Source organism: Chiroxiphia lanceolata, chromosome 16, assembly GCF_009829145.1.
Source record: "Chiroxiphia lanceolata isolate bChiLan1 chromosome 16, bChiLan1.pri, whole genome shotgun sequence".
In the NCBI taxonomy this organism is placed as follows: domain Eukaryota; kingdom Metazoa; phylum Chordata; class Aves; order Passeriformes; family Pipridae; genus Chiroxiphia; species Chiroxiphia lanceolata.
In genome coordinates this window covers 9045433-9070647 of record NC_045652.1, presented here as the reverse complement: position 1 = coordinate 9070647, position 25215 = coordinate 9045433, and the positions used below count along the sequence as shown (strand labels likewise).

Sequence of the window (25215 nt, the reverse complement as noted above, 5' to 3'; positions counted from 1 at the left end):
CGGGGCCGTAGGCGGGGCGGTCCCGGTGGGCGCTGCCCCGGGAGATGCCGGCGGGGTCCGGGAGCGCTCGGTGCCGCCGGGCCCGCCCCGCGCTCACCCCCTGCCCCGGCGGCGGTGTAGCCTCGCCCCGGCGGGTGGGTGCCCTGGGTTGTTGTGTCCCCGTGTGCGTCGCCCGCGGGGTCCCGAACGCCTCTCGCACGCCGGCGATGCGGGGGCCCCGCAGCCCCCGGGCCGGGCAGCGGCTGCTTTGTTCGGGTGCGCTCCGTGCCCGGCCCTCGCACGTGTCGCGCCGGAACGTGAACGTTCGTGGTGTTTTCAGGTGAAAGGCAGAGAAATAAACTGCAAAGCGATTTATTTCCGAGGTGGTTCTGGCAATCCGAGCATGCCCCCCCTTTGCATAGCCACTTTTCCTTCTGCCTCAGCTCTCTCTCTCCCCCGAGCGTGTTTACCCTGCAGTCTGCGCTAATCACTCTCTCTCCGGGGCTGTGGTGGGACTAATAGGCTGCTGGTAACAATTTAAATTATAACTTGCATAATCAGTGTTTCAAGCAAATATTGGTTGAAAGAATGTGCCTTTCCTATCAGTGCTGTGGTTGCTGGAAAGAATCATTGATTAGCTTTTAAATAGTTAACACTGCTGATATGCTGCCCTTCAAAATGTTACATTGATAACTGGACAGGCTGATGCCAAGTGTCAGGATCCAGCATTGATCCACAGCTGGTAACTTTTTTTGAATGATAATGTCTGCCACATAGTTTAAAGGACTAATAAGTTCTCTGGAAAAAAAAGGGGGTATAACTGTACAAACAAAAAGCACAGAACTGCCCTACCTTCCTGAAAATTACAGGCCTCACTGGCATGGTAGTCTTCTTTTGGCATATCAGTTGATAAAAAGACTGATCATCTAAGCAAATTCTTATTATCTAAGAACCTCTTTGTTAAACAGTTAATGTGTAACTACAGTATAAGTATTTTATTTGGGCTGTAGCAAGGGAAAGAGAGAGTGTCTGAGTGCTGGTGTTTTTTGAGCACCTCTGAATACTGCTGCTTGTTTCCCTGGTGAAAGCTAATCCTCAGAAAAAGAAACATAGTCCCTTAGTTAAGGTTGCATGTGAAAGTAAAGAGATCTGACCTCGTGTTCTTGTCAGTTCTGTAGTCTGTCCCTAAAGTCTTCCCCACACAGGTGTGTCATGGTGGTCTATGGAAAACATTCTTAGCCCTTCATGTGAAAGGCAACTCACAGTCTAAAGCAAAGGTTTTTTGACATCAGCAGAAAAAGGAGAGCTTGTGGTCTGTGTTGAATTAGTTCAGATTTGCAAAGTACAACTGGCTTTACGAACTTACTGCAAACACCAGCTCTTGTAATGATTTCTAAAATTCTGATTATTTCCTAATAGCAAGTTGTGTGCAGGCATGAGTTACTATAATCCTTAAAAAATGTCACAAAGCTGTCAATGGGGGAACTTACAGCTTTGGTAATACTTGGCTGCTCGAAGTGATGCTTTTGAAATTGCTTTCATCTTGACACTGACAGCCTGCAATATGAGCTGTAATCAGCTCTGGATCTTTAAGGCTGGGTTAGGTGCCTTCTCTGTACAGTTTCTTGCTTTATTTTCAAGCTGGATGGTGTTTTGTTTATAGCAAATTCCAACTGATTTGTGTCAGTAGTTCTCATAATTTGCTGATCTTGGAAATTCATTCATAATTACATCGTGCTTCCATTTAGCATGAATTGTATGGAAAAAAGGTGATCACAGGAAGGAGTGGCTTTGAGAGGAAACTAAGAACAGCTCTTTTGGATGACTGTCATTGAAACTAATTAAAGAAGTATATATTGAGCAAGAAAGGCTGCCAGACAGTTTGACAGACTTCTAAGACAAAGGGACTTGTTCTGACAAATTTGTGAGTGGATGAGGAAGAGCCTTGATTCTGCTGCTTGCCTGGGTTCAGCTTAAGGAAGAGAAAGAAATCCTGTGTGTTGTGTGTCTGTGTATGGGGGCAGATGTAGAGTAGATGGAAAGGGGATGGAAGAAGGACAGACAGGACTCTTCTACACTTGCACTTCCTCGTGGCAGAAAGGGATGTACAGGAGGTTTGGATGTAAAGAGATGCACAGCTGTGGGTTGGCAGGAGTGCCCCAGCACTGATGAAAACTGAAGCGCTTGGTTCTCTTTATTGGTGCTGGGGAATTGTTGCTAAATTTAATTTAGAGCTTTGGAGCACTGTAAAATCCATCGTGGTGGGATTTTGGCAGTTTGGAAGAACTTGCAAATTGCAGAAACAATGTTATTGTTTCATTAGGCACATGGGTCTGTGCGAGCGAATGTCACAGGAAAACTCTGCTCTGAGTAAGAAGAGACTATAAAAATAAAGGCATGGGATGTTAGAGAAACAGTCCTTTCTTTCATCCTTGTAATCAATAATACAGAAGGAGCTGAAAATTATAGCCAGAATTCTTGGAAGACTGAAAGAACAATCTGTAAACACTTGAGGGACTTGGTAGTTGCAGGAAGATTAGAGGGAACCCCCTTAACAGCTTCATCAGAATTCCCTGGCTGGGCTCCTTCTCTCTGGCTGCTTCTCCCTAGGGGTCTGCATCTTATCTCGCTGGCTTCCTTTCTTCTGTTTGCCTCTGACTAATAGGCTTTGTCTTCTGGTTACTGGAAGTCTAATAATTTCTTTTGTCTCTTCCCTCTTCCTCCTTTTTAAAAATACTAGATTAATGGCTGCAATGTTTTGCAGACTATCTACATTGGTGACATGGATTAATTGTATACTTGACTCTAAGTTATTCAGCAGTAATGACATAGTAACTCGACTTGAAACAATTGTAATTTCGTGGCAAATGTTCAAGGCAAATGTTGCCTTCTGGTAAAGAGCCACCTGCAATTTACCCCCTGTAAACATATGACCCCAGTAAACTGTCTGTGCTGGTTTTCTCAGTGTCCTCTGTACAGTAAGTTGTCTCCAGTGTGTCTTTTGAAACAGTCAGTGATCTACCTTTTCTCCTCCCCCCCCCTTTCTTTTGACTCTAGCTTGAGTCAGATAATTACAGATCTGGGTTGAAACCTTCCCGGGGAGTGATCAGAAAAGCCAGGACTTGCAGACGTGCTCCCATCGCTCACTCGCACCTTGGCTTCCCCCCTCCATGGGAAAGGTTGTGGAACCTCCTGGCTGTTGGTGAGCAAGTCAGAGAGCCCTGGGGGAAGGGGGGTTGGCAAACCCAGGGAGAGCTCTGATTTCCACACAAGTGCCAGTGTTCTTTGTGGTGCCACAAGGAGGTTTTCTGTGTCACGTGTGGCTTTGGTGTGAGAGTGTGGTGATGTCTTTACATTCTGATCTCAGTGCTGACCATAACAGAGCAAGTAGAGGAAGAGAAAGGGAATCAGAGCCTCTTGCTCTGATAATCTGAGAACTAGCCCATTTAGGTCTCTGTTTTATCCATATGTCTTGTGGGGCACTTTCCAGTCCAATGATCTGCATCTTAAAGGAAGCAGAAAATCTGGATTTTAGGGAAAGGTTATTTAAATGCAGCATTTTGCTGCTAGAAGAATGATGGCTAGGGGACTACTTAGCTGCAAGTATTAAAGAACTCTTTCACAGAAGTAGGAATACTGTAGAGAAACCAGCAAAAGCACGGGTGGAGAGACAGGATTCCAGTAAAGGGAATGAGCTGGAATAATCTTCTGGTATCTCAGAAAGAATAGTTATAAATGCTGTTCTGTCTACAGCATCTGTTTTGTGAAAGACAAAACTTACTTTGCAAAATGTGAGAATGCTGTTACTGACCTCCTGTCACAGTTTGTTATTCCCAGAAAGTCAGACTGCCAGAGACAGTATGGCAGTCATAGTTGTTTGTTGTCTCACTTTTCTGTTTAGTGAACAGAAGTGGGTTTTTTTGAACCAAAAGGATTCAGTGCTCCTGAAATACACCAGTCTTATTTTTGCATCCACGTAGTAGCAGAAAGTGACAGTTTTTAGTTCTTACTCTGATTTTTTTTTTTTAGTGTAATACTTTTCCTCCTGCAGCTTTGAAACTTCTAATGCAGTCAGTCTTATCTTTTTGTTTCAAAACTGAAAGGGAGGGAGAAAAACCATCTTAATGCCTGCGATTATGGGAGGCACATGTAGCTTAATGAGAGTCTCACAAACATAAATATCCTGGCTCTTGGTTTTGGTCATATGCTGACTTCAATATTTTCATAGCCAACGAGTCTGTGCAGAAAGCCTTGAGAATTCTGGATCAGCACATAAATGGGCGACCTGGAAGTGCCAAAGGTCTGATGTGTACCAGCTTCCAGCAGTTACCTGTGCTTGGAGTTAGTGATTATGTCTCATGAAGCACAGGATAGAGACCTACACACCTTGTCTCTTGTGAGGCACAGGACATCAAGTGAAACCAAAGATATGTGAAAACCTATGAAAAAAAGGTGTGTGTTGGTTGAAGCTGCCACCAGATTTCTTGAGGAGAGTGGAGAGTCTTTGTTACAACTGGTGACCAAATTCAGGTTCTCAAAGGAGCTCCTCTGAGGCATGGAAGTACTGCGGGATCCTTTGTACAGTGGGAAAGGTTGTTGTTGTTCTCTGCAATAGGGAAGTTGGGACACAAATCAGGAGAGAGAACTAGGGCTTCTGCAGGTGGCTGTGTGTATTTTCTGCTTTAAAAACTGTGGTCAGTTTAAAAATCCAAGTGTGTGCTCTTGAAGCACTTTCATATGTCAGTGCTTTCACTTAGAACAATTTGTTGTACATAACTTAGATATGATTCCAGTATTTACGTGGTCAGCTGGTACTGAAGTTCCTACACAACTGCATGCAATGAGTGATTCTTTTGGCTGGCAGCCTGTAAACTCTGTTACACTTACTGAGATGGCCAGGGGCCTTCTGTAAACTCCTTAGGAACATCTGCTGCCAGCATGGATCTTATGAGGTGGTCTGGCTATTGTCTTTAGACTTGTCCCTTCACTGCCTGAAGGCTGTTTGGGTCACGGTCCTCACATCTGCTTTGTGCTGGAGAAGGGACACTGTTACCCAGAGCTGCTGGAAGGGCTTCCTTTTTTTTCTGTGACTGCTGTCTTTATTGCTGAGAGCAGTATGACAACTATAAAGTTATTCTCTTACTACAGTTAGTTCAAAGCATATCTTATTATTACAGCAGTCAGTTGATATCTACCTGAGTTATATTCAGCTGAACATTGTGGATGAAGGCGCCTCAGACACTTCAAGGTGAAGTCTGATAGCTGAATTCAGTGTAAAAGAAAATCTGTGCACACTTAGCTCAGTTTAAAAGTAAATGTTTTTTTTTCCATTGCAGAGTAGGTTGTAGACCAAGGTGGTTTTTCAGAGTTATTCTGGTTTGGCTGCAGATAGTTGCAGTTTTCCGTAGATTAATTTGTGGAATGGACTGAACCAGAGTAAGGTAAATATTTGTAGCGCAGCTGCTTTCAGATGCTTGCACTGAGATGCATCTCTGTCAAATATCTGTGGGCTGTGGTTTCTTTTGGTCCCATAATCTGCAGTTTTGCTGTAGAGATGTGAACTGGTTGTGTCAGAGCACAGAGTAGCTCTGCCCCTGGCATGTGCTTCTTTAATTATTCATAATACAAACCGAAGTGCTAAAGGTCTGTCACGCTGTGCAAAAGTTACAGCATACCCTGGAAAAATACTGAAGGATTATTCTTTTACAAGCCTCTGCATATGAAAGGGAAAAAAACCAAACAAACACTCATTAGAAGATGATTTGCTTTTTTGTATATGCTGGACCTTGAGAGTTGTATGGCCTTTGAGAAGGATCTTGGAGGAGAGGGAGAAGACCAGTAGTTTTTAAATGGATGGAGGTGAATTGCTCGGTGACCAAACCTTTGTCTTTTGAAGGTGGTTGAGTTTTGTGCAGTGAAATAAACGAGTTTGTTCACGTCTAAGTGTGTATGAGGTAGGGAATTGGATGGAATCTGATTTGGGTTCTGGTTTTAGCTTTACTGAAAACTGATGGCATGATCTTAAGCAGCTGTGTCATTTGGCTGTCTTGATTTCCCCTCAGCCCCTTGTCTTGCTCATAGTCTAAATAGACTTCTCAAAACAAGTACTGCTACTGCATGAATTAGTTCATTAATTTATTTACATTACAGAAGCACCTGAAGGCACCCTTCTAAAATTATATTTTGTTTAGCTAACTGGACTTGGATTTGTTCTTTGAAAATACAATAATCCTAACAAATCATCCCACCCACCTAATAAAGTAAGATGAAGCACATAATAGGAAAGGATTTAAAACTTTTTAATGGGACCAAGTGGAAAAACAATGAGAAGTAATCAGTTAGTAAGGTATTGTGTGGTTAGGGAATGTAAAAGAAAGGGAGGGATTCAAGGATGATGCATGTGTCTCTGCTGAAAAAGCTATGTAAGGAATATGTCTTACAAAAGAAAACTAGTAGGATGCCTTCAGGCTCTCTCTCCCTATAATTTTTCATATTATTATTATTAATTTTTCCTTGTATAATTAGCTGCACACAGTGAGCTACAGTTCCGAAACATCTGTTCCATTTTTTTCTTAAGACTGCTTGTTGGACTTTGAACATGAAATGTGATGTCATGCTCTGTGTGTTAGTCAGGTGCTCTTCAAGAGTGCAGAAAGCAGGTTTCTTCTGCCCCATCTTGAATGGAAAAATCTTCCTTGATGGCCCAGTTTGTGACTTGAAGTGCCAGCACACCATGTTGTGGTTCAGTTGTTTGTTAAGAGGCTTTTGCCTGCATCCTGGTGACTGTGGGAGCTCCTCTAGGAAGAGATCTGGGATAACTCTGGTTCTTGGCACTGAGACTTAACCCAGCATTATGGGCTATAAACATTGTTTCTGAAGCTTTTTGGGATTTTTGTACCTGGTCCTCTCTTCCCTTCCAAACTAGTTAAGCCTTTCCAGTATGGCCTTTCTCAGAGAAGTCCACTTCTCATTTGAGGAAGTATTCAGGCTTCCAACATATGCATTCCTTGCTTGGCTTTTCCATAGACTGCCGTGTAGCTTTCTGCCAACTCTGCATGGTCCCTTTTCATGTGTTTGTATAACTAGCTGTATAGGCATGTTCTGTAGAGACAATTTTTACCCAGTTTGATCATGTTTCTGAAGCTGGTTTGTTTCCAAAGCTCAAACCAAGGTTAATCAGAAATAGTTTGTTATCCCGCTTTGGAACACATCGACAGAGTTCCCATTTGTCTGCCCCCAAAATCATAACCTCTCTGGAGTTCACTGAAAGGTGCTTCAACTGCAGGAAGCCTCACAAGCTAATAATTCATTTTAACTAATTGCAGCAGGACATTCCTGCTTTTAGACTTCCTCTTAAGTAAGTAACTTTGCATAAGTGTATTTGTGCAGCAGAGGTGCGGGACAGATTAATGTGACAGTCTGGTGCTGGGGATGTGGTGAGGTGCCTTCTGGGCTCCTGAAAGCCCTTAATATGCCATTGTGCTGCACTCAGAGTGCTTCTGCTGGGAAAGTTTCATTGCAGGTTAAGACTTGAAATAAGCAGTTTCCATACTGTGCTGGCTTTGCCGGCCAAAGCTTGGTTTGTGCTGTAACACTTGTGCACCAGATGCTTTGGTGCTGGGGTGTAGAACTCTGAGCTGCACTGGGGAAGCTTCTAGCAGAGCTGATCCTCTCCATTTCTGCCTGCAGAAGAGGGAAAGGCTGTCACTGCTTCCCCACGGAGTTGCCTTTGGTGAGAACTCTCTTAGCCCTGGCAGGGCTGCCAAGGCTGGGTGAGGAGGGCGATGGCAGCGTGGCGCTGCAGGGCCCTGCAGTGATCTCTGTGCCCCAGCGCTGGGGAGAGCCAGAGTCACCGGGGAGTCACACACAGGTGCAGAAAGAGGCAGGTGAGCAAAACTAAGGCCTCCATAATCCTGAGAGTGCACACTATCTATTTATCTATTTCCCTGTGGATTGCTGAGGGCTTGCTAATGAGCAGTGCAGGGCTAATGAGTAGTGCAGGCTGTTGTCTGAGTTGCTGTGGCTCCACACGCTCCTGGTGCGGGGGGATGTGGGTGATCACAGCAATTGGCTCCACCTTGCAGCCCTGACCCAAGGACTGAATGAAAACCTGTGCCACCAAAATGTTGATGCTTCTTTCCCCCCCTCACTGCAGTCACAGTGTGATTTAGGATGAAGTCAGTCAGCCACAAACGCATTGCTGTGCTATGATAGCCTTTAAATACAGACTTGAAGAACTTGATTTTTTAAATGCTAACTCATACTAACGTTTTATTCCACATCCCATAGGTGTGTTGTCACCAAAGTTTACATATGCTGCTACAGTAAAAATTTTAAAAAATGGGCAACTTGGAAGAATAGAAATATAAAGAAAGGGAAAGAATTGTAACTGGCAGTTCTAAGAGATGTTAAAATTTCTGGCTCCAGACAGTGTGTCTGTGTGTGTGTGTGTGTGTGTGTGTGTGTGTGTGTGTGTGTGTGTGTGTGTATGTGTGTGTATAGGTCAGCCAATGTGGAAACTACTTCAAACAACCTGAAAAGGTTTGGCTTTTGCTGGGTAGGGCTGAACTCCATCAGATTCAGCTTCTTTTGAACTTGATATAAGTGTTTGCTTCCAGTGTGTGTAGTAGTCAACTGGAAATGTAGATTTGGTGGATCATAGATTTCTTCCAAAGAAATACAAATATATTTGAAAAGTAGTTTGTTGCATAAAGTTGCCATGACAATGATCTTCAAAATGTGAACTGTAAGATGTTGCTTCTCCTCTGTTTAAACAGGTTCCTGAGGGAATGAGGCTTCACAGTGCCCTGTGTCCTTCCTCTCTTCTTTCCTCCCTGATGATTTATAAAAGGAATTATTCAGATGCAGGGGGCCAAAAGAAATTAACATGGAGTGCCAGATGTTAGATTTTCTTACATTCTTGAAATTCATGGGATGCTATAGTCAAATAGGAAGAAACCCAAGCTAGTACTTCCACCACGAGAGAGGCAGGCACTCCTCTTCTCCTCTGCACATTAAAGCTGGCTGATGGCTGTGCACCCACAGGACTGTCTGCTAAAAGAACTGTGAGGCCTTGGAAGAGAGATTGTTTGTGTGGAAGATGAGGTTTGAGAGCTAAGGATATAAACCCAGCATGAAGGAGCTTTTTGGTCTATCCACCTCAACAGTAAATGCCGAGAAATGGTTCAGTGGAGATACGTTTTTGCTCTGTGTGTGTAATATGTGCGAAAGTACCACTCCAGAGTTCCTAGGTGTTTTGAAACCTTTTGAATGCCTATTTCTCTGGGCTTTTAAAGCTTTTTAAAAAACTTTGATCCGAACTAGGTTTTATTTGTCAGTCAAATTTGTCCTAGTCGAAATACAGGACTCGGGTTTCGGGAAAACTCAACTTTTGTGGAGATTGACATGTATGATAAGACCTTGTTTCACGGTTGTCTTTCTACATTCATTCCCTGCTTTCTACTGAAGAAAGCACTGATCAAGCTAATGTTTCTACTTGTTTCCTAAGGAGTAGATCTTATGCAAAAGGTAAGCAGGCAGCAAGGCAGCTTTTGATCACTTGTCTGCTCCCTAGATGTACTAAGAGCTGTAAAAACAAGACATTTTAGTGTTTCTGTTCGTGTGGTAGAGCAGGGGAGTGTTGCCAGAGATTTCTTGTTTGTTGTTTTTCTTCTAGATCAGATACAGAGGTGTTGACTAGGGGCTACAGTTGTAGCTCTTGCTACACAAACCAGACATACCTTTGTCTGTCATCTCTTCAGAGGTTTGTAGTTGTATAGCAGAGCTGGGAATTTAAGAGAAGTGGAGCCAGCTCAACTGAACATGGGAAAACAAACATGGAAAAGAATGTGCTAGAGAATGAAAAAAGAGAATTACCCTCTAGACCCAAATCATGCTTTGCTAGGTAGCAGCTGTCTGGCATTCACAGATTAAACAGCCGCTCAGCTAACATGCAGTGACAATGTTAGCATGTCCTCTGCTTTGCTTTGAGTGCATGAAATGAGGAATTAACTCTCCCATGCTGAAAGCCATAAAAGTATCCGGAAGTGCGTGTTTACCCCTAACAAACATTTCAACTTGTCTGTAGTTTTCAGTACCTGTTTTATTCTTGATATGACAATACAGAGTGAATGGTGTTAATGTTACTTTATAAGTTAAAAAGTGAAGTAGTTTTTTTATAAGATGACTTTGAACAAACGGAGTTTGGCTCTGAGGGGTTTTATTAAATGCAGAATTGGTTCTCAGTGATTTGGTGCATTTCATGGTTTTTGTGGCCTCTTCTAAATGTGAAGATTTGTGTGGTCTTTTGTCTTTCAGCATTATATGTGGAACCCAGGGAGCCTGAAGGAAGCTGTGAAGCTAATGGAATGATTCCCTGTGTAGCTGAAACTACGTAAGTATTAGATGTTTGCTCGCAAGATCACCTGCCCAGCATCAGTTGTTGGGGCAAGGACTACTTTGGGTTCAGCAGTGGCAATGATCCCCTCCTGCCTCCCCAGTGGAAAGCTGTGTGTGTCTGTTCAGAGCTGGAAGAAGACAGAGCACCCATGATACTGTTCCCTACTCTCAGCTGTTTTAGAAGTATGTATCCCTGTCCACTAAAAGGTAGACAATGCATAGTGGAATTCTGTAAAATTCTTACAGACTATGCTCTTGTGAAAAGCTGAGGTGGATTGAGGCTTAGTTAAGCTCTAGCAGTGTTGTCTTTGCCTTAGCTGGTGAACTGCTACTTGGAAAGGGATTTAATGGTTGGCTGAGCTGTGTCCCCTTTTGTTATGAGAGTTCCTAAAATTTGTCTTGGAGGTGTTCTTGAATGTATGGAAGGTTTTTTTCTTCTACTTTCTTGATACTTTTTCTGTTTGGAAACTCATTGTAAATATTTTGTGATGCAACACTTTACTAAACAGCATAATGCTTGTTTTGCTTGTTATTCTCTGGACATATCCAATAATTTCTATTACTACAATAACACCAGTCATCAAAGAAAAATACAGGGTTGCATAAATATCTCCTTTGCATCTTATCCCCTCCTGCCAGCTCTCCCCTACTTCAGTGCTGCCATTTTCAGTTGTGCCATGGTGTGCCTGTATGACAGAGAATTATTACTGAGTCACTTTGTTTTGCTCCCTTCATATCTTGGGTTATGTGGGATCTGGTCTGTTGAAAATGGAGAGAAACTGAATTCCTTACAGCACTTAGAAAAAAATACCCCACAAAACCCCCACCAAAACAAAAAGCCCCACCAAGCATTAGCCAAGGCCTTTGCAATCTCCTCTAGGTTTTTCATTGTATAATGGGGCCATATGGTTCTGCTCATCCTTTGTTCTTAGGGTCACTTGCCTTTCACTGGCTGTATTCACCAGCACTGGTCCTCCTGCGTTCCCCATTGCTGCCTCCTTTCTAGAAAGGTGCAGAGAACGTCACTGTCGGTCTCTGCTTTGCAGTTCCTGTTATGTGGAAGATGGCCTCATGGGCTTCTTGGTGATTCATATGTGCTGGAGGTCATTGCTCAATCCTTGTCTGAGTAATAAACTTCTTTGGGACTTCTGCATCCTGTAGCACTGGGCACATTCCAACCTTAGCCCTGAATTTTGACCTTTTTTCACAGAATGGCCAAAGTAGTGGTCAGTGCTGCCTTTTATGTCTTGCTTTTATGTTGCACAAGCCTCTTAGAGTAATATTGCTCGTGGGAATTGATCCTTTTGGAATTGGTGCTTTGCCACCAATCCAGTGTAACCTTTGGGCACGGGAGGAGTTTGTACTTGTAGTTCCTCATCTAGCTGGGAGAAATATCTCTGCAGGTCCTTGCGCTCCCGTGGCTGTGCTTGGCATGACCGAGATGTGACACTGGCATTGCTGTGCAGGTAAATGACAGCTCTGCTCACCTTCCTGAGAGTGCCCTCTCTCACTCCTTGAACACTGGCTTCAGTGCAGCCCCTGATGCTGCAACTAGATCCTCTTTCCAGCCTTCCTTAACAAAAGGGCCGACTTCTCCCACTTGTTTCTATCTCCTTCCGAGGCTCTTGTTCCTTTCATGCCTTGAAACCTGAGTCATGTAGGAAGCGGAGGTGACTCCTAAGTGAAGTGGATCCAGCCCAGTGAAGGCGATTCACAGAAGGGTAACTGATGGAGTGCCAAAAGACTTTTCTCTTACAAAACCAGATACATGCACAAGCTGCCAGCGGATGCAGTCTGGCTTTTTTTTTTTTTTTTTCCTTCCCAAGCTGGTTTTGCTATTTTTGGGGTAGAATGCTTCTAAGTATCTGGCACATGGCATCAAGTTTCGTGTAGTACAAAAGTGAGGAATTGCAGCAACTGTACATCAATATCTTCTCATGTTTGTTCATAAGGAGTAGGATTGTGCTCTGAAAATCTCAGCAGGGAGGAGGAAGGAAGAACTTACTGCAGGGAAGAGCGGTGCTGGCAGTGCCCAGGCAGGAACTGTTCAGGTGCAGCACTGGGCTCCTGGTAAGGCAAGTAAGAGTACAGAAATTGTGTTTGTTAGAGGGATACGATGCAGGGGACATGGTTACTTTGCACTCTGTGGGTAAATGCTGCTGTGGTTGCCAGTGGTTTTTGGGAACAGCTGTTGGATTGGGACACTTTCTCTCATACAGGTATCTAATAATGCTGGCTGACCTTCTCTCTCCGTGTTGCAGTGCTTTTTTTGTGACAGCAAATTACTTTAAACCCCATCTCTTTCATCAGGCTGGTGATGTCACTTTGTACACCTGAATATTAGATTGTTATCATCTTTAGTACAAGCTGTTGCTTAGGAATGACAGCATGAATGACTTGTATTAGGAAAAGTTACGGACACAGTATGTCAGTCTCACAAACTGCCTTTTTCTTTTTTTGGGCTTTAAATTGGAATCCTAAAGTGAATTGGATTAATCTCTGTCAATTATGCTGTGTGTGATTTGACTACTACCAGCTACTTTAAAGAAAGTACTGCTTACTAATAGGCAACTATTCTTTAACCTGCCCATAGGGAAAAGCTGTTCCAAATCACCAATAGCTAAAAACTGCTGTTATGTGCTTGAGCAGAAAATTTTTTGTACTGCTTAAACTCTGCTTTAAACTCTAACACTGATCTTTACTCCAGATTTTTTTATTCTGCTCTTTTACCTGCATGCTTCTCTCTAGAAAAAAACTCGTCCAGTGTAGTGCTTGCTATCTGTCCCTGAGAAGCTGATTGAAGAACAAGAATTAGTGTGGATTGAGTGTTTGAGTTCTGCTGAATTTAAAGATGAGGGGGGACTGGAAAAAGCTGGTATCTGGGAGTTAATCACTAAGCAGTTCTTACTCTGCCTACTAATATCCTGTTTATTTTGGTGTAATGAAGTAATGACTGGTGGAGGCTGGAGAAGATGATGTTGCTCAGGCACATGGCAGCACAGACTGCCAGGCTGTGCTCTGCAGTTCACAGAGCTATGAAGTACTGAGGGCCAGTGAAATTGTCTTTTGGGTTGTTTATATGGACATGCATATTTTCAAGAGTCCTTCAAGATACAAATTAGTAAGAATTTTTTTAATACATTAAACTTTACTTGCCTATAAAAATGATGCTACAAAGTTGATCTTCAAAGCAGTGTTATGACAGGATGTATTAGATGTTTGATCCTTTGGCTGCTTAAAAATACGTATTTGTTTGTTATGTGTATGGGTTATGTGCTTAAGAAAAGGGATTGGGGAAGGAAAGGGAAGACAGGTGGTTGAAACCAGCATCTTGGCTGTTGTAACCAACATACAGGCCTGTTGTAGTTGCAATGGCAAAAGTTTTTGTTCATGAAACTGCATGTGTGCTGTTTTCTCAAAACAGGGACAAATGGCTGAGAGAAGATTTATGTCTGAAAGCTGAGAATTCATCTGTACTTGTTGCTGCAGTTGGTTTACAGCTTAAAATGGGTTCAGCCTCATAAGAGCTCTAGTGAAGAAAGAATGAATACAGAAAAACTGATATGACATCTATTTTATTTCTTTTTTTTATTTATTCATTTTTTTAAATTTTTATCTCTCTTCTTTCTTGTACTAATTCTAAGCTGGAAGCAGTACACAAAAACAAGGCAAACCAAATTTTTGTGTTTGAGGCTTTTGCCTAGCTGACAGCAGAGATGAAATGCAAATGAGTGGGTAAAGGAGGAATATGATAAGCAATTGCTTTCTTGGAGTTGATGTTTCTGAGAAAGGGACTGTCCACAGCGTGGCTGCCTGCTGATAGGGCAGCATCACAGTGTTAGTTTGGCTTTAATAGGGAAAATTTGAGAACCCTTTTCTGTGGGTAAAATATCTTTTCCAAATATGCAAGGCTTTGTGATTTATAAAAACAGAGTATGATGAAATCATTTTGGCATTTTAATTTTTATTTAAAAAAAAAAAAAAAAAAAAAAAAAAGAAAGCCTGAGCTGGAATTACTACTTCTTATCTGCATGTGTCTGTCTGAAGAAGATTCATTAAAAAGGCCCCCTCCCCTGTCTGTCTCATTACCTGAAGGGAGGAGCCCTCTTGAAACAATTAACAATTCCTGAACACCCTCTTGGATGAAAAGTGAGTGTTGCCTCCTTTCTGCAGACGTGCTCTGTGTACGTTTTAAGTATTTAAAAAAAACCTAATTCCAAACTCTGTTTAAAAACAAACACACAACTTCCACTCTCCTTCTTTCATAAAAAAAAAAAAGCGCCAACAGCCAAACCCCCAAGCCCCCTTTTGCTGATTTGCTGAAGGTACAGTTTATATTCAATGCTTAGGTCTCTGCCAGGTTGTCCCATCAGTGTCCCTGTCCCCTCTCCCCTGCTTTGTTTCAGTGTTCTATATTCTATATATAAAATGTGGGTATACTTTTAAAAACCATTTCCTTTAAAATATTTCTGGGCTAGAGTAGTCTGTCTTGATGAAGCCTGTACATGAATCAACCTCTTTGTAACCTATGTTGCGGTAAGAATTTTAGGAATTTCCTTTATTAGGACCCGTTAGGATACTGCAGCCACTGAGTGAGCTGCATTGATTTCTAGGTAAAACAGTCTGAAATTGCCTGAAATTTATGGCATTGGCAGCCTTCTGTACACTGCTCCTTTTCAGTATTTAGAACTTAAATATCCTGAAGTCGGTCGCTTACTGGCAAATGTTATCCCACATTTAATACTTAAAATATCCTTTGTAGACAGACAGCAGTGTGACTCTGAAACTGTTTTTCAGGTTAGCTGAATGCTGCTAATGGCATGGTGAGATGTGTTGAAGAGCAGCTGCGAGGGTGTCCAAGGGCAGGGGGACTGCGCTAGGAGCTGGTGTGCAACATCATGGGCCAGTGTGTCACCAAGTGCAAGAATCCTTCTTCCACCCTGGGCAGCAAAAATGGGGAAAGGGAATCCGGCAGCAAGTCCCACAAGAGAAGTGCAGTCCACAAAGACGACCATGGCTCAGCTTGTGGGAAGGCTTCAGGAGACATCCTTGTGAATGGGACAAAGAAAACGGACACTGCTTTAGAGTCCAGTCAGCCCCCAACGTTTTCTGGAGATACAAAGAAAGACTCTGTTTGCAGCGCAGAAGAATCTTCGCTCCAAAGGATCGGGGAGTTGTTTAGGAGGTACAAGGATGAACGGGAAGATGCCATACTGGAAGAAGGGATGGAACGATTTTGCAATGACCTCTGTGTTGATCCCACTGAATTTAAAGTACTAGTTTTGGCTTGGAAATTCCAGGCTGCTACCATGTGCAAATTTACAAGGTTAGTTCTTGTAGAACTTGTAATTATTTTCATATGTTAAAGTATATCCTGTCAGCTCTGTGTTGGAGACACAGCCTCATTAGCTTCACTTATTTCTTCTAACACTTGCATTTTGATCAAATTAATTCCTACCACTGCAGAAGGTAAGCTTTGTATTGTCTTCTTCTCCCCTTCTCCTCACAGTGGGTTTCAGAAGATGTGGTTTTGGTCATTATGGTGTTAGTGATGAACAGTGTAGTGAGACTCTGTAGACATTAATTTATTCTTGATTTACCAAAAGCAGTTTGCTGTACCCAGCATTATCTTGGACACTGAAATTAATTTTTCCTTTAAAGTAATGTGAGATTCTTTAGTAATTGCTGCCAACTCCGTTACCAGTCTGTGAAAGAATGACAAAATTGTTCCTGCCCAATTAGTGTTATACTTAATGTCTTTTTCCAACAGTACTCCTGTTAGAGCATAGCGAGGGAAGGAAATGTGAGGGTTTTGACTCTAGTAGCAGTTTCGTACCTGCTGACAAGCGATTGCTATTCGAATGCTGTCTGCCCTTCTGGACAAGGGGCTCAGTCAGCAGGCTCACAGCACGTGTGATGCTCCAGGAAACAACAGAATGGCTAAAACCTACCCCACAAAGCCCACAGCCAAAACCCAAACTGCAGCAGCCTCCCCCAACTTGATGAGCAATGTTCAGGTAAGAGCAAGTAAAGACTGTCTACAGGGACTTGCCAGCAAAGGAGAAATCTTTTAATTTTTTGGTCTATCTAACTTGGTTTGAATAATGCTGCCTATTTTTACTGAGCTTATAACTTTCAAAATTATTTTGGTGTTCAGAGCCTTCACCCAAGCCTTTGTTGTGCACTGAACACAGATAACTATTCCAGCATCTTCAGAGTCCTTGTGTCTGTGGGCGTGTGTCACGTGGGTGAGTTACTCTGGAATGCAGATGTGGATTTACTGGAGGCTGAAGGCACAAGTATTTGCTAAGATGGTAAAGGAACTGTAAACAGTGTCTGTGATTCTGCACAACCACCATGAGTGTTATTAACATGGTTTTGGTTTTCTTGGAGGGGCCAGATCTAGTGGTGAGCAGTTACCATTGTTTCAGGGCATGCTCCATGATACGAGTGCTGACTGACTTCTTTCATTAAGGAAAGCTTCTCCCGCGTGCTGCTCCATCTCTTGTCCTCCCTCCAACCCATTCTGCAACACCTGCTGGCTCTGGTTATTATTGGCTGGTTATAACACTTGCTCATGAGCATCAGAGATCAGAGCTAACACTGGTCAGAGTGTTAGTTGGCCAGCTAGTCCAGCAGTGGAGCTTTGAGCAGTGTTGTTGTGCTGTAGCCCGTGTTGTGTGATGCTCTGCTCCCTTCCACACTCCCAGCAGGTGCCTCGTTGACCATCACTGTTGGCACCCTTTTGATTTTGCAGGCTGGAAGAGCAACCAAAAACCACAGGAAAGCCACCAGTGAACTGCTCTGTCCCTTGAGAACAGCTGGCCCAGAACATGGGCATTTAGACATGGGTAGTATTGAATCGATTTGGAGTAAATGTGTCCATTTCAAACATTTGGAATTTCCTCTGTGGTAAATTGGAATTCACTTTTTAATGTGAAAGGCACTGGATGTGGCAGTGTCCCATAGTTGGAAAGCCAGGCAGCAACATCTTCCAAATGCTCACAGTGCCCCAGTGGATCTGGGGGCTGTGTGTGGTTCTCCAGGCCATAAGGAATGCCTTGGAACTGTCTCTCTTTTCAGTAGGTTCCACTGCCAAAATCTTTGTGCCACCTGGGCAGTGTGCACCTTGTCTTGTCCAGGTGATCCTGTTCCGATTTGCCGTAGCTGAACGGAGATGGGGAGCGCTTGGCACGCGAGGTCGGTGGGAAGTGCTCACACTAATTTCTCTTCTCTTGCTTCATAGGAAGGAGTTTTTTGAAGGCTGCAAAGCAATAAACGCAGACAGCATTGATGGCATTTGTGCAAGGTTCCCCAGCCTCCTAAATGAAGCCAAGCAGGAAGATAAATTCAAGGATCTCTACCGTTTCACCTTCCAGTTTGGCCTGGACTCTGAAGAAGGACAGAGGTCGCTACATCGGGAAATAGCCATTGCCCTTTGGAAATTAGTCTTCACCCAAAACAAGCCCCCTATTTTGGACCAGTGGTTACACTTCCTAATCAAGAACCCCTCAGGAATCAAGGGAATCTCCCGGGACACGTGGAACATGTTTCTAAATTTTACTCAGGTGATTGGACCGGACCTTAGCAATTACAGCGAGGACGAGGCCTGGCCGAGTCTCTTCGATACCTTTGTGGAGTGGGAAATGGAGCGAAGGAAAAAGGAAGAGGAAACCAAATGTGTTACATCTTTGGACACAGAGGGCCTGTGTGAGGAACAGACTTAGCGGTGTCCAAGCAGCAGTGACGAAAGCAACTTGTTGCCCTTCACAAAATATAAACTCTGGATGTTTCTGGAAATTACCGAGGCTCCAGATTTTTCTACTTTACACCTTTTTCTGCCTTGTCTTTGAAAGGGCTCTAAAATGCTGTATCATGTTTTAGGCACTTTCTTAATTTTGGTTATTCCTTTTACTCTTGCCCTGAAATATTTGACCCTGGCTACAAGTTAAGCGTTTTTGGGGGTTGTTTTTTTTTTAAGACTTCAGATTAGTATAAGTAAGTCTGATATTTCTTGCACAATGTAGATCTTTTTAGTTAGGTTAAATTAACATTGCTAAGTTATACAGTGCCAGATTAAGTTTTTCATACTACATCTGTCAGGGCAGGTCTGTACTGTGTGTAGTGCTGTTTACATTGTTGAAATTTTAGGCTATAATAATTTTAAGGTTTTATACCAAGATGAACAGCAGTGTTAACTATAAATGCATTAATCCCAGGTAATAAGGCTCTAAAAACCAACATAAGCAACAGCTTTTTGTAATATGGCTAATTCTCATTTTGAGCTAACTCTTAGTGAATGAGTCCAGATCATTCCTTTTTTTGGACTTTCAAACTAAATGTTGGGATTGTTTTATAAAATTACTGTACCTGTCAGTCAACTGAGTGGTAGATGATGATTTGTATCTAAATCTCTTTACACGTTCATGTAATAAAAGAGCAGTACTACCTCAGTTTTATTGAAAGTGGACTTGTTGATGGACTTCCATTTTCTCTGGAAGTTGTATTTTTGTGGTTACATGAGAATATTTTTACTTGACTAAAAGAACCAAAGGTTCTGCTTCTTAAGTTTGCTAAACATTGACAGAAGCAACACACAAATCCTAAGTCTTCAAGGAAAACTGTGGTATAATTCTGCTTTAATTTGTTTGATTTATACCTAAAGCATTACCTTACTTGTCTGGCAAGCACAGTACTTCTATGTAAGGAACTATCTTTTGCATTAATATTGACGAACCAATTTTTTAAAACCTATGTTTAATTGCTAAATTGCAGTTAATGCTCCACACTTTCTGGAGAAACAATATCGGCATCTGATGACAAAGTGAATTCTTAATGTGTTCTTAATGACAACAGTGTAGATGAGTCATTTTTAGACTGATTTGATAATATTTGGATAGGAGTCAATTTATTATTTTACAATGCCTGTATTGGGACTATTTGCCTGTTGAAATTGTTGTGACTTAAAGGGAGTTTTATTAACACTGGTTGAAACTTTTTTGGTTATCGATGCTACCTTTTTCAATTTTAGTATGTCAACTTTTTTACACCTTTTGGTAAAAGGAATGATTGCCAAGGCTTTCTCTATAGCCAAGTGCTGGCTTAGTTAATTTGATAAACTTCCGTTACACACCTTTTATTTTCAGAGCTGCATTTCGGGATCATAAAATGACTTCATCTGAAAAAACCAAACCAAAAAAAAAAAAAAAAAGCCTGGACATTCATCCATAGCATCTAATGGCTTTTGTGCTATAAGGGTTTTAAAGCTGAAGGGAAACAGGTTTTAACTGGTGAGCTTGTCACCAGATGCAGGATGTTGTGCTTTGCACATGTGCTGTGCCCCAGAGGGGTTAACAGAGAGAGGAGCAGGATCTGCCCCAATTCTGGGACTGGCTTTGCTGGTGTGCAGCCTCTGCAATAGCTTGGCTCTGAGGTCATAAATCACTAACAAAATGTGGGTAATGGAAACTGTTTAAAAACAAACCCACAAGCCACAGATAGCATCTCTTTCATCTAATTAAAGGAGAGTTTGGTCCATGCTGCTCTTGCTGGAAGACAAGCTGTGGAAAACAAATGTGGTTGTTTTAGATGCAGCTGAGTCTGTCCCTTGGCAGGAGGAGAGCCCTGAAGTTGCTGTTTCATGGGTAAATATGCCCAAAGCTTTGTCCTTGCTACTATAACCTTCCAAGCTACTGTGGCACGAGCACTGTTTGGCAGCAAAACCTGATTCTGGTTTGGTGAGCAGAGCAGGCCAAAGCACTTGTGCTGGTGGTGTTGAATTTATGGTGAGACTTTTGTTGGTGCTGTTACTTTTTAAAAACTAAAATAAATTCCCCAACAGAGGCTGCTTTGTTAGGAAAAGTTCCAAAAGAAGACTGTATTTCTAAGTTTGAGACTTCATTCATTCAGCTATTAAAAGCTTTGTTCGTCACTTAAGTTTTTTTTTTTTCCTAAAGGAAAATTAGAATGTCCAGAGTGTGAAGACTCTTCAGTTGATAGCCAGTGCATGCCTGCACACCAGATCAGGGCAGGGGCTGCTTCTCATTTACATGCTAACATGCAGCAGCTCCAAAGGATGAGGGATAGAGCTTTTTTAGGAAGATGTTTATCTTGTGGTTGGAATGTGGACAGCAGGGAAGAAATCAATCTGTAGCACATCAAGCTCAGCCCATTTAATGTATCAGATGTAATACAGCTTCTTTTTAAGGCAGAGGTGAACACACAGGAAGGGAAAATCTGGTTTCCTGTTGGGGAAAGGACATACCATTGCCAGTGGCTGAGTTTCCATGTGTTCAGTGTGGGGGGACAGCCCTGCTCCTGTTGTTCTGCTTCCAGGAGCAGGAGCAACTCCACGCCCTGGACAGAATACTTGCAAAAATAGCCAAATGATCTGTCTAGCAAAGTACCATTTATTTTTAGCCTAATTTCAGTCTTTTAATTACCATTCACAGAACGCAAACCAGACCTGTATCAGTTTTAAGCTCTGAACCAGGAGCTGGAGGTGCAGCTCTTTGACAGTGCTGACAGTGAGCAAGGCTGTCAGACCTTCCTTGGATTGCCTGGTGATTTTGGGATCCTAAATGAGACTCACCCATGCTCTGTAATGCTGGGGTGGGGGACTGGGGTTTGCACAGGTTTCTGAGAAGTCTTTCATAATATTGGAGCCTCTGAAAATATGTTTGTTTAATGGTTAAACTGTGAATATCTGTGGAACAGGCCAAATACATTCACTCTTCATTTTTATATAATTTAAATCTTTATTGTGTAGGGCACAGGACTGTAAGTGAGCAGTGATGCTGATGAAATCCTTGAAACCATTGCAACTGTTTAATTTTTTTTTTTTAATTAGAGTATGCATTAGGGAACTTTATGCATGTAGTGAATCTGCTGCAACTTGGGATAAATAACTATAGGTAACTATATAGTTATAGTAATATACTGGAAAACTGGTCTGACATCCACAGTCTGTGGCATTTTACTGCCTTCTCTTATATGCAAAGAAATACAACTCCTGTACACTTTAGTCCCTGGTAATAAAAGGCTGACCACCTGCACCATATTATAGTTTGCAACACCTTTAAAATTTGCCTCCCAGATCAACTGGAGGCTCAGTTGTGCTAAATTTTACTCGCATGGGTGCATTTCTGAGGTCAAAGACTGATGACTGATTGATTCAAGTAAGGATTTGAAAGGTCCTGCCCAGAGAACATGACTGAGGAAATGAATTGGAATTGAACACTGAATTATGAGTTTACTTACTGCTGGTGCTACTCTCTGTGGAGAATTACAGCTTTTCAGTATTGTGCAATTGTAATGAAAGAACCACAGGAAAAATAACTGCAGGTGTGGCAGGTGGTGCAAAAGCAGACAACTGGAGCCTGCAGCAGTTGGGAATGCTGGGAGCGGCTTCCCCAGGCTGGGCTGGCAGATCTGCTCATGGATCAGCCTCTGCACCATGGCAGCTTCTCAGCCAAGCACAGGTAGAGCGTGAGGGGAGTTCCCCCTGCTCTGCTGACTGTGAATGACTCGGGTTGGGGCACAGATGCAGCCCCTGCTCCCACGGGCAGGGTGGGTGCCAGGTGGGTCAGTCAGTGCTGGGGCAGCAGCAGCTTTGCCTGTGTAACTTTGATCATTCACTCCTCCCATGTCCACTAGAGCCTGAAGAACCCATGGATGCAGGACTAGGCTGTCATCCATGGTTCCCAGGTGTGGCTATGCACTGCCCAGTGACCTTAGTCTTTTCATGACACTGTCAACATAAGTATCTTCCTTACAGTTCTAAGCCTTGGTTCTAAAAAAAGCCCAGCAAAGTTAAAAGAAACGCCATGTAGTTAATAGCCACCTCAGTCGTGATATAATTTGTTGGCTGAGGTTACATCATTCCCATTCTTTGGAAAATAATAGTCATTGTGAGTTTCTGGGTCTTGCAGCCTTGTGTTCTGCAATGTGATCCTTTTTTAGAAGGTCCTCAGTAAATTAGGCACTCAGTTTTTCCCTTGGGTTCACTCTGCTCAAAGTGTGTGCATGTGAATTTAGCTCTTCCTATTAAAAAAGGAAGATGCTTAACCTGAAACTCCAAATTCTTCAGGATAGTGCTTCAATATAGATTAAAATGTATTTTTTCAAATGAGTATTACAAGCAAAGTGTCTGCTTAAACTTTGTTGTGTGCAAACAAACCCACCAGTGTTAACATTTTCTCTCTGGACTATTGAAAATCGAACCTTTGGTTTGATAGTGTCAACTGAAGTGAAATACATGAGATTGTAAGACAGAAAGAAGGCTGTAACTCCTTCACCATGAAGTACATAGGTATCTCTACCTCTTGTTCTTAGACTTGAATAGTTGAAGGTTACCATCCTTTTGTCCCAGGATTTTATGCCTGGGTGAGTAATCTATTTTTTTTAATTGACCCAAGTTAAGTATTATCTATTTGCCATAGTTTTTGGTATACTGTGTTTAATGTGTATGCAATGGACCCTTGGAAAGGGAGCCGGGTCAAGCTGCAAACCAGTGTGTTGGTCCTCCCGGGTGCTACTTTTGGAGTGCAATAGAGTGGCCGAGCAGAGTTCCATGGCCTGGGCTCAGGGGCCTCTGTCAGCACATCCTCTTCCCTGCTCGGGCTGCCTGTACTGACAGTGAATTGAAGATGGAGCAGCTGCTCCCCAGGAGGGAGCCACCAGCCTTTTCATTTGCCCTTGAAAAGCTTTAGGAACCCACCTGATGCAGTGCCATGAGTGTATTTTTATTTTAATCAAAAATACTGTGTTTTGTTCGTGTTGGACTGGACCTGTAACACCCAGCAAAGATGGGAGCTGCAAAAGCATAAAGGCTGCACTTATCCTTTTCCTCTTGGAGATCAGAATCCTGCTCAGGATAAAACCCCTATGCCTGAGTAAAGCTGGAGCATTCTCAAGGGCACTGGAGGTGCCAGAGTGGCTTCAGTGCTCAGCTGTGTTCATTAATGCATTGAGGGGTGTGTGTTTTTTTCATGCAGCACATCCTGTGTCCCCTGCTCTCCTTCCCCAAAGCAAACTACAACACAATTACTGTCACGGCAAATCCCCAGGAGATGCGATGCTGTAGCAACTGTTGCTGCAAGAGTCTTCTTCCAGTGTGTGTGAGGGCTGCTTTTGGGGTGTGACCTCTTGCACTATTAGGATGGGCGTGGGTTTCAAGAGAACGGGGGGAACATGTGAGACAATAGGTAAAAGGAGCGTGGACGTTCTTGTCCTGACAGCTTGCCTTAAATCACTGACATTGCAGCGGTTCCTTGCTACTATTGCAATCCTCAGTCTCTGAAAATCCAGCAGGTTCTGTAGGTTATACTATTTTTGGTTTTGATTTTTTTAATAAGTATCTATCTTTGCATAATTGCACTCTTCAGATAAGCCCTTTTTGGATAACGTGTCATTTCTCACACAGGAAAAAAAAAAAATCCATCTCCAATGTTTGTGTTGTAAAGTGGGGGTTTTTTTCCCTCCTGTAAATTATATTTGGACTAAAGGTTGCCTACTCTTGAACCAGCGTGTTTACTTGAATGTTGCCATTTTATGCAGTTACAGCTGCTGACTCTTGCTTTTCTCTGGGCCCATGAGAGTGGAGATCGTGTGACCAGAGGTGGCAAACCTTGCACAGAGGATCAGTGGAGCTGAAGGCTGTGCTACTCCCAGGTGTATTCCACATCAGAGGACTGAATAGTACTCAATATTTTGAAGTTGTGATTTTTTTAAGTCACGTTAAACATAGTTATCTTAAATATATGCTTGCTTTCTTATCTGTAAGTTTGAAATAGTCTTTAAAAAGGAGATGGACTGGCAGGAGTGGTGGGAGGGCTTCATGCTTTTAGTTGTTGAGTAACTCGAGTTCCAGGAGCTCCAGGATGGGACTGTCAGAATTAGGTCCTGATCCAACACTGCTGGGGTTTGCACTGGCTGGTCTTGAGGGCATGAAGCAAATGCAAGGCCTTGATGGGCTCCCTGGAGAAGGGTCATCCTGGGAGAGCTGGTTGGTGCAGCTGGGTTTCTTTCTTGAGGCCCCAATTTAGCCTCACGTCCCCCTCTGTGGAAGGAAGGCATTTTGATAGCGTTTGCTCCAGTGTAACCAAGGAAGTCCCGGGAGCACAGCTTTGTGTAGCTGTCACTGATCTCATGTGAACGCAGCTCCCTGATCTATCTCTCAGCTCCTCAGTAACCAGCAAGGATGGGCAGGGTCAAATCTTCATGCCAGGAGTGTGTTTTGCCTTTTCAGACTTACCAAGGGAGAACCCAGTTTTCTCACTCTGGGAATGATGAATGTGTTGTGTGTCACAGAGCAGCCCCTGGTTCCTCTCTGGGCCAACAGTGTCAGAAATGTAATGCTTGAAAATGGCTGGAGTAAATTCTGTTTCCTGGACGACCTTTTTTTCAAGGGGATGCAGCCAAATTTGAAACCATGATCTAGAGGAAAAGTGGGAGAATTTCAGGACAATTCATCTACTGAATCCCATTTGGTTTTTAGTTTTACAGTTACTCTTCTTGTATCAAATTTTGCTCACTGTTGTTGTCTGGAACAGAATGAAAACAGCGTCTAATGGAATGTGCAATCTAAGGCACAATGCAAATAGGGTGTGATAAGAAGGTTGTCTTTACTTGATAGCAATCCTGAGTGCAATGTTTTTGTTGTGTCCCTTTTGGAAGAAGAGCATTAAGTGCAGTCTGAGGTGTTTTTTTTCTTATAAGCAAAGCATTGGTTTGTTCATTACTGACTTCTTGTGAAATTTGTGCCAGATGTATATTAAATATTTTGGTGCTTTTTCTAATCCAAGCTGCCATTCATTTACCTGTGAGATTATTGTACTT

General features: G+C 42.7%; 1 protein-coding gene across 6 annotated transcripts in view; it reads left to right on the top strand.

The window, feature by feature from the left end:
* Positions 1-25175, top strand: part of DCUN1D3 (defective in cullin neddylation 1 domain containing 3) — a 25559-nt gene extending 384 nt beyond the window's left edge. The window contains exons 2-7 of one of the 6 annotated variants that reach the window (XM_032703532.1): positions 3037-3181; positions 5157-5227; positions 10297-10372; positions 12330-12447; positions 15175-15703; positions 17624-25175. In XM_032703532.1, coding sequence (XP_032559423.1) covers positions 15276-15703; positions 17624-18104 — 909 coding nt within the window. In that variant the 5' untranslated portion in view covers positions 3037-3181; positions 5157-5227; positions 10297-10372; positions 12330-12447; positions 15175-15275 and the 3' untranslated portion in view covers positions 18105-25175. The remainder of the gene's footprint in view (positions 1-3036; positions 3182-5156; positions 5228-10296; positions 10373-12329; positions 12448-15174; positions 15704-17623) is intronic. The other 5 variants (XM_032703529.1, XM_032703531.1, XM_032703528.1 and 2 more) reach the window with 5 other exon arrangements.
* The last annotated feature ends 40 nt before the right edge of the window (positions 25176-25215 follow it).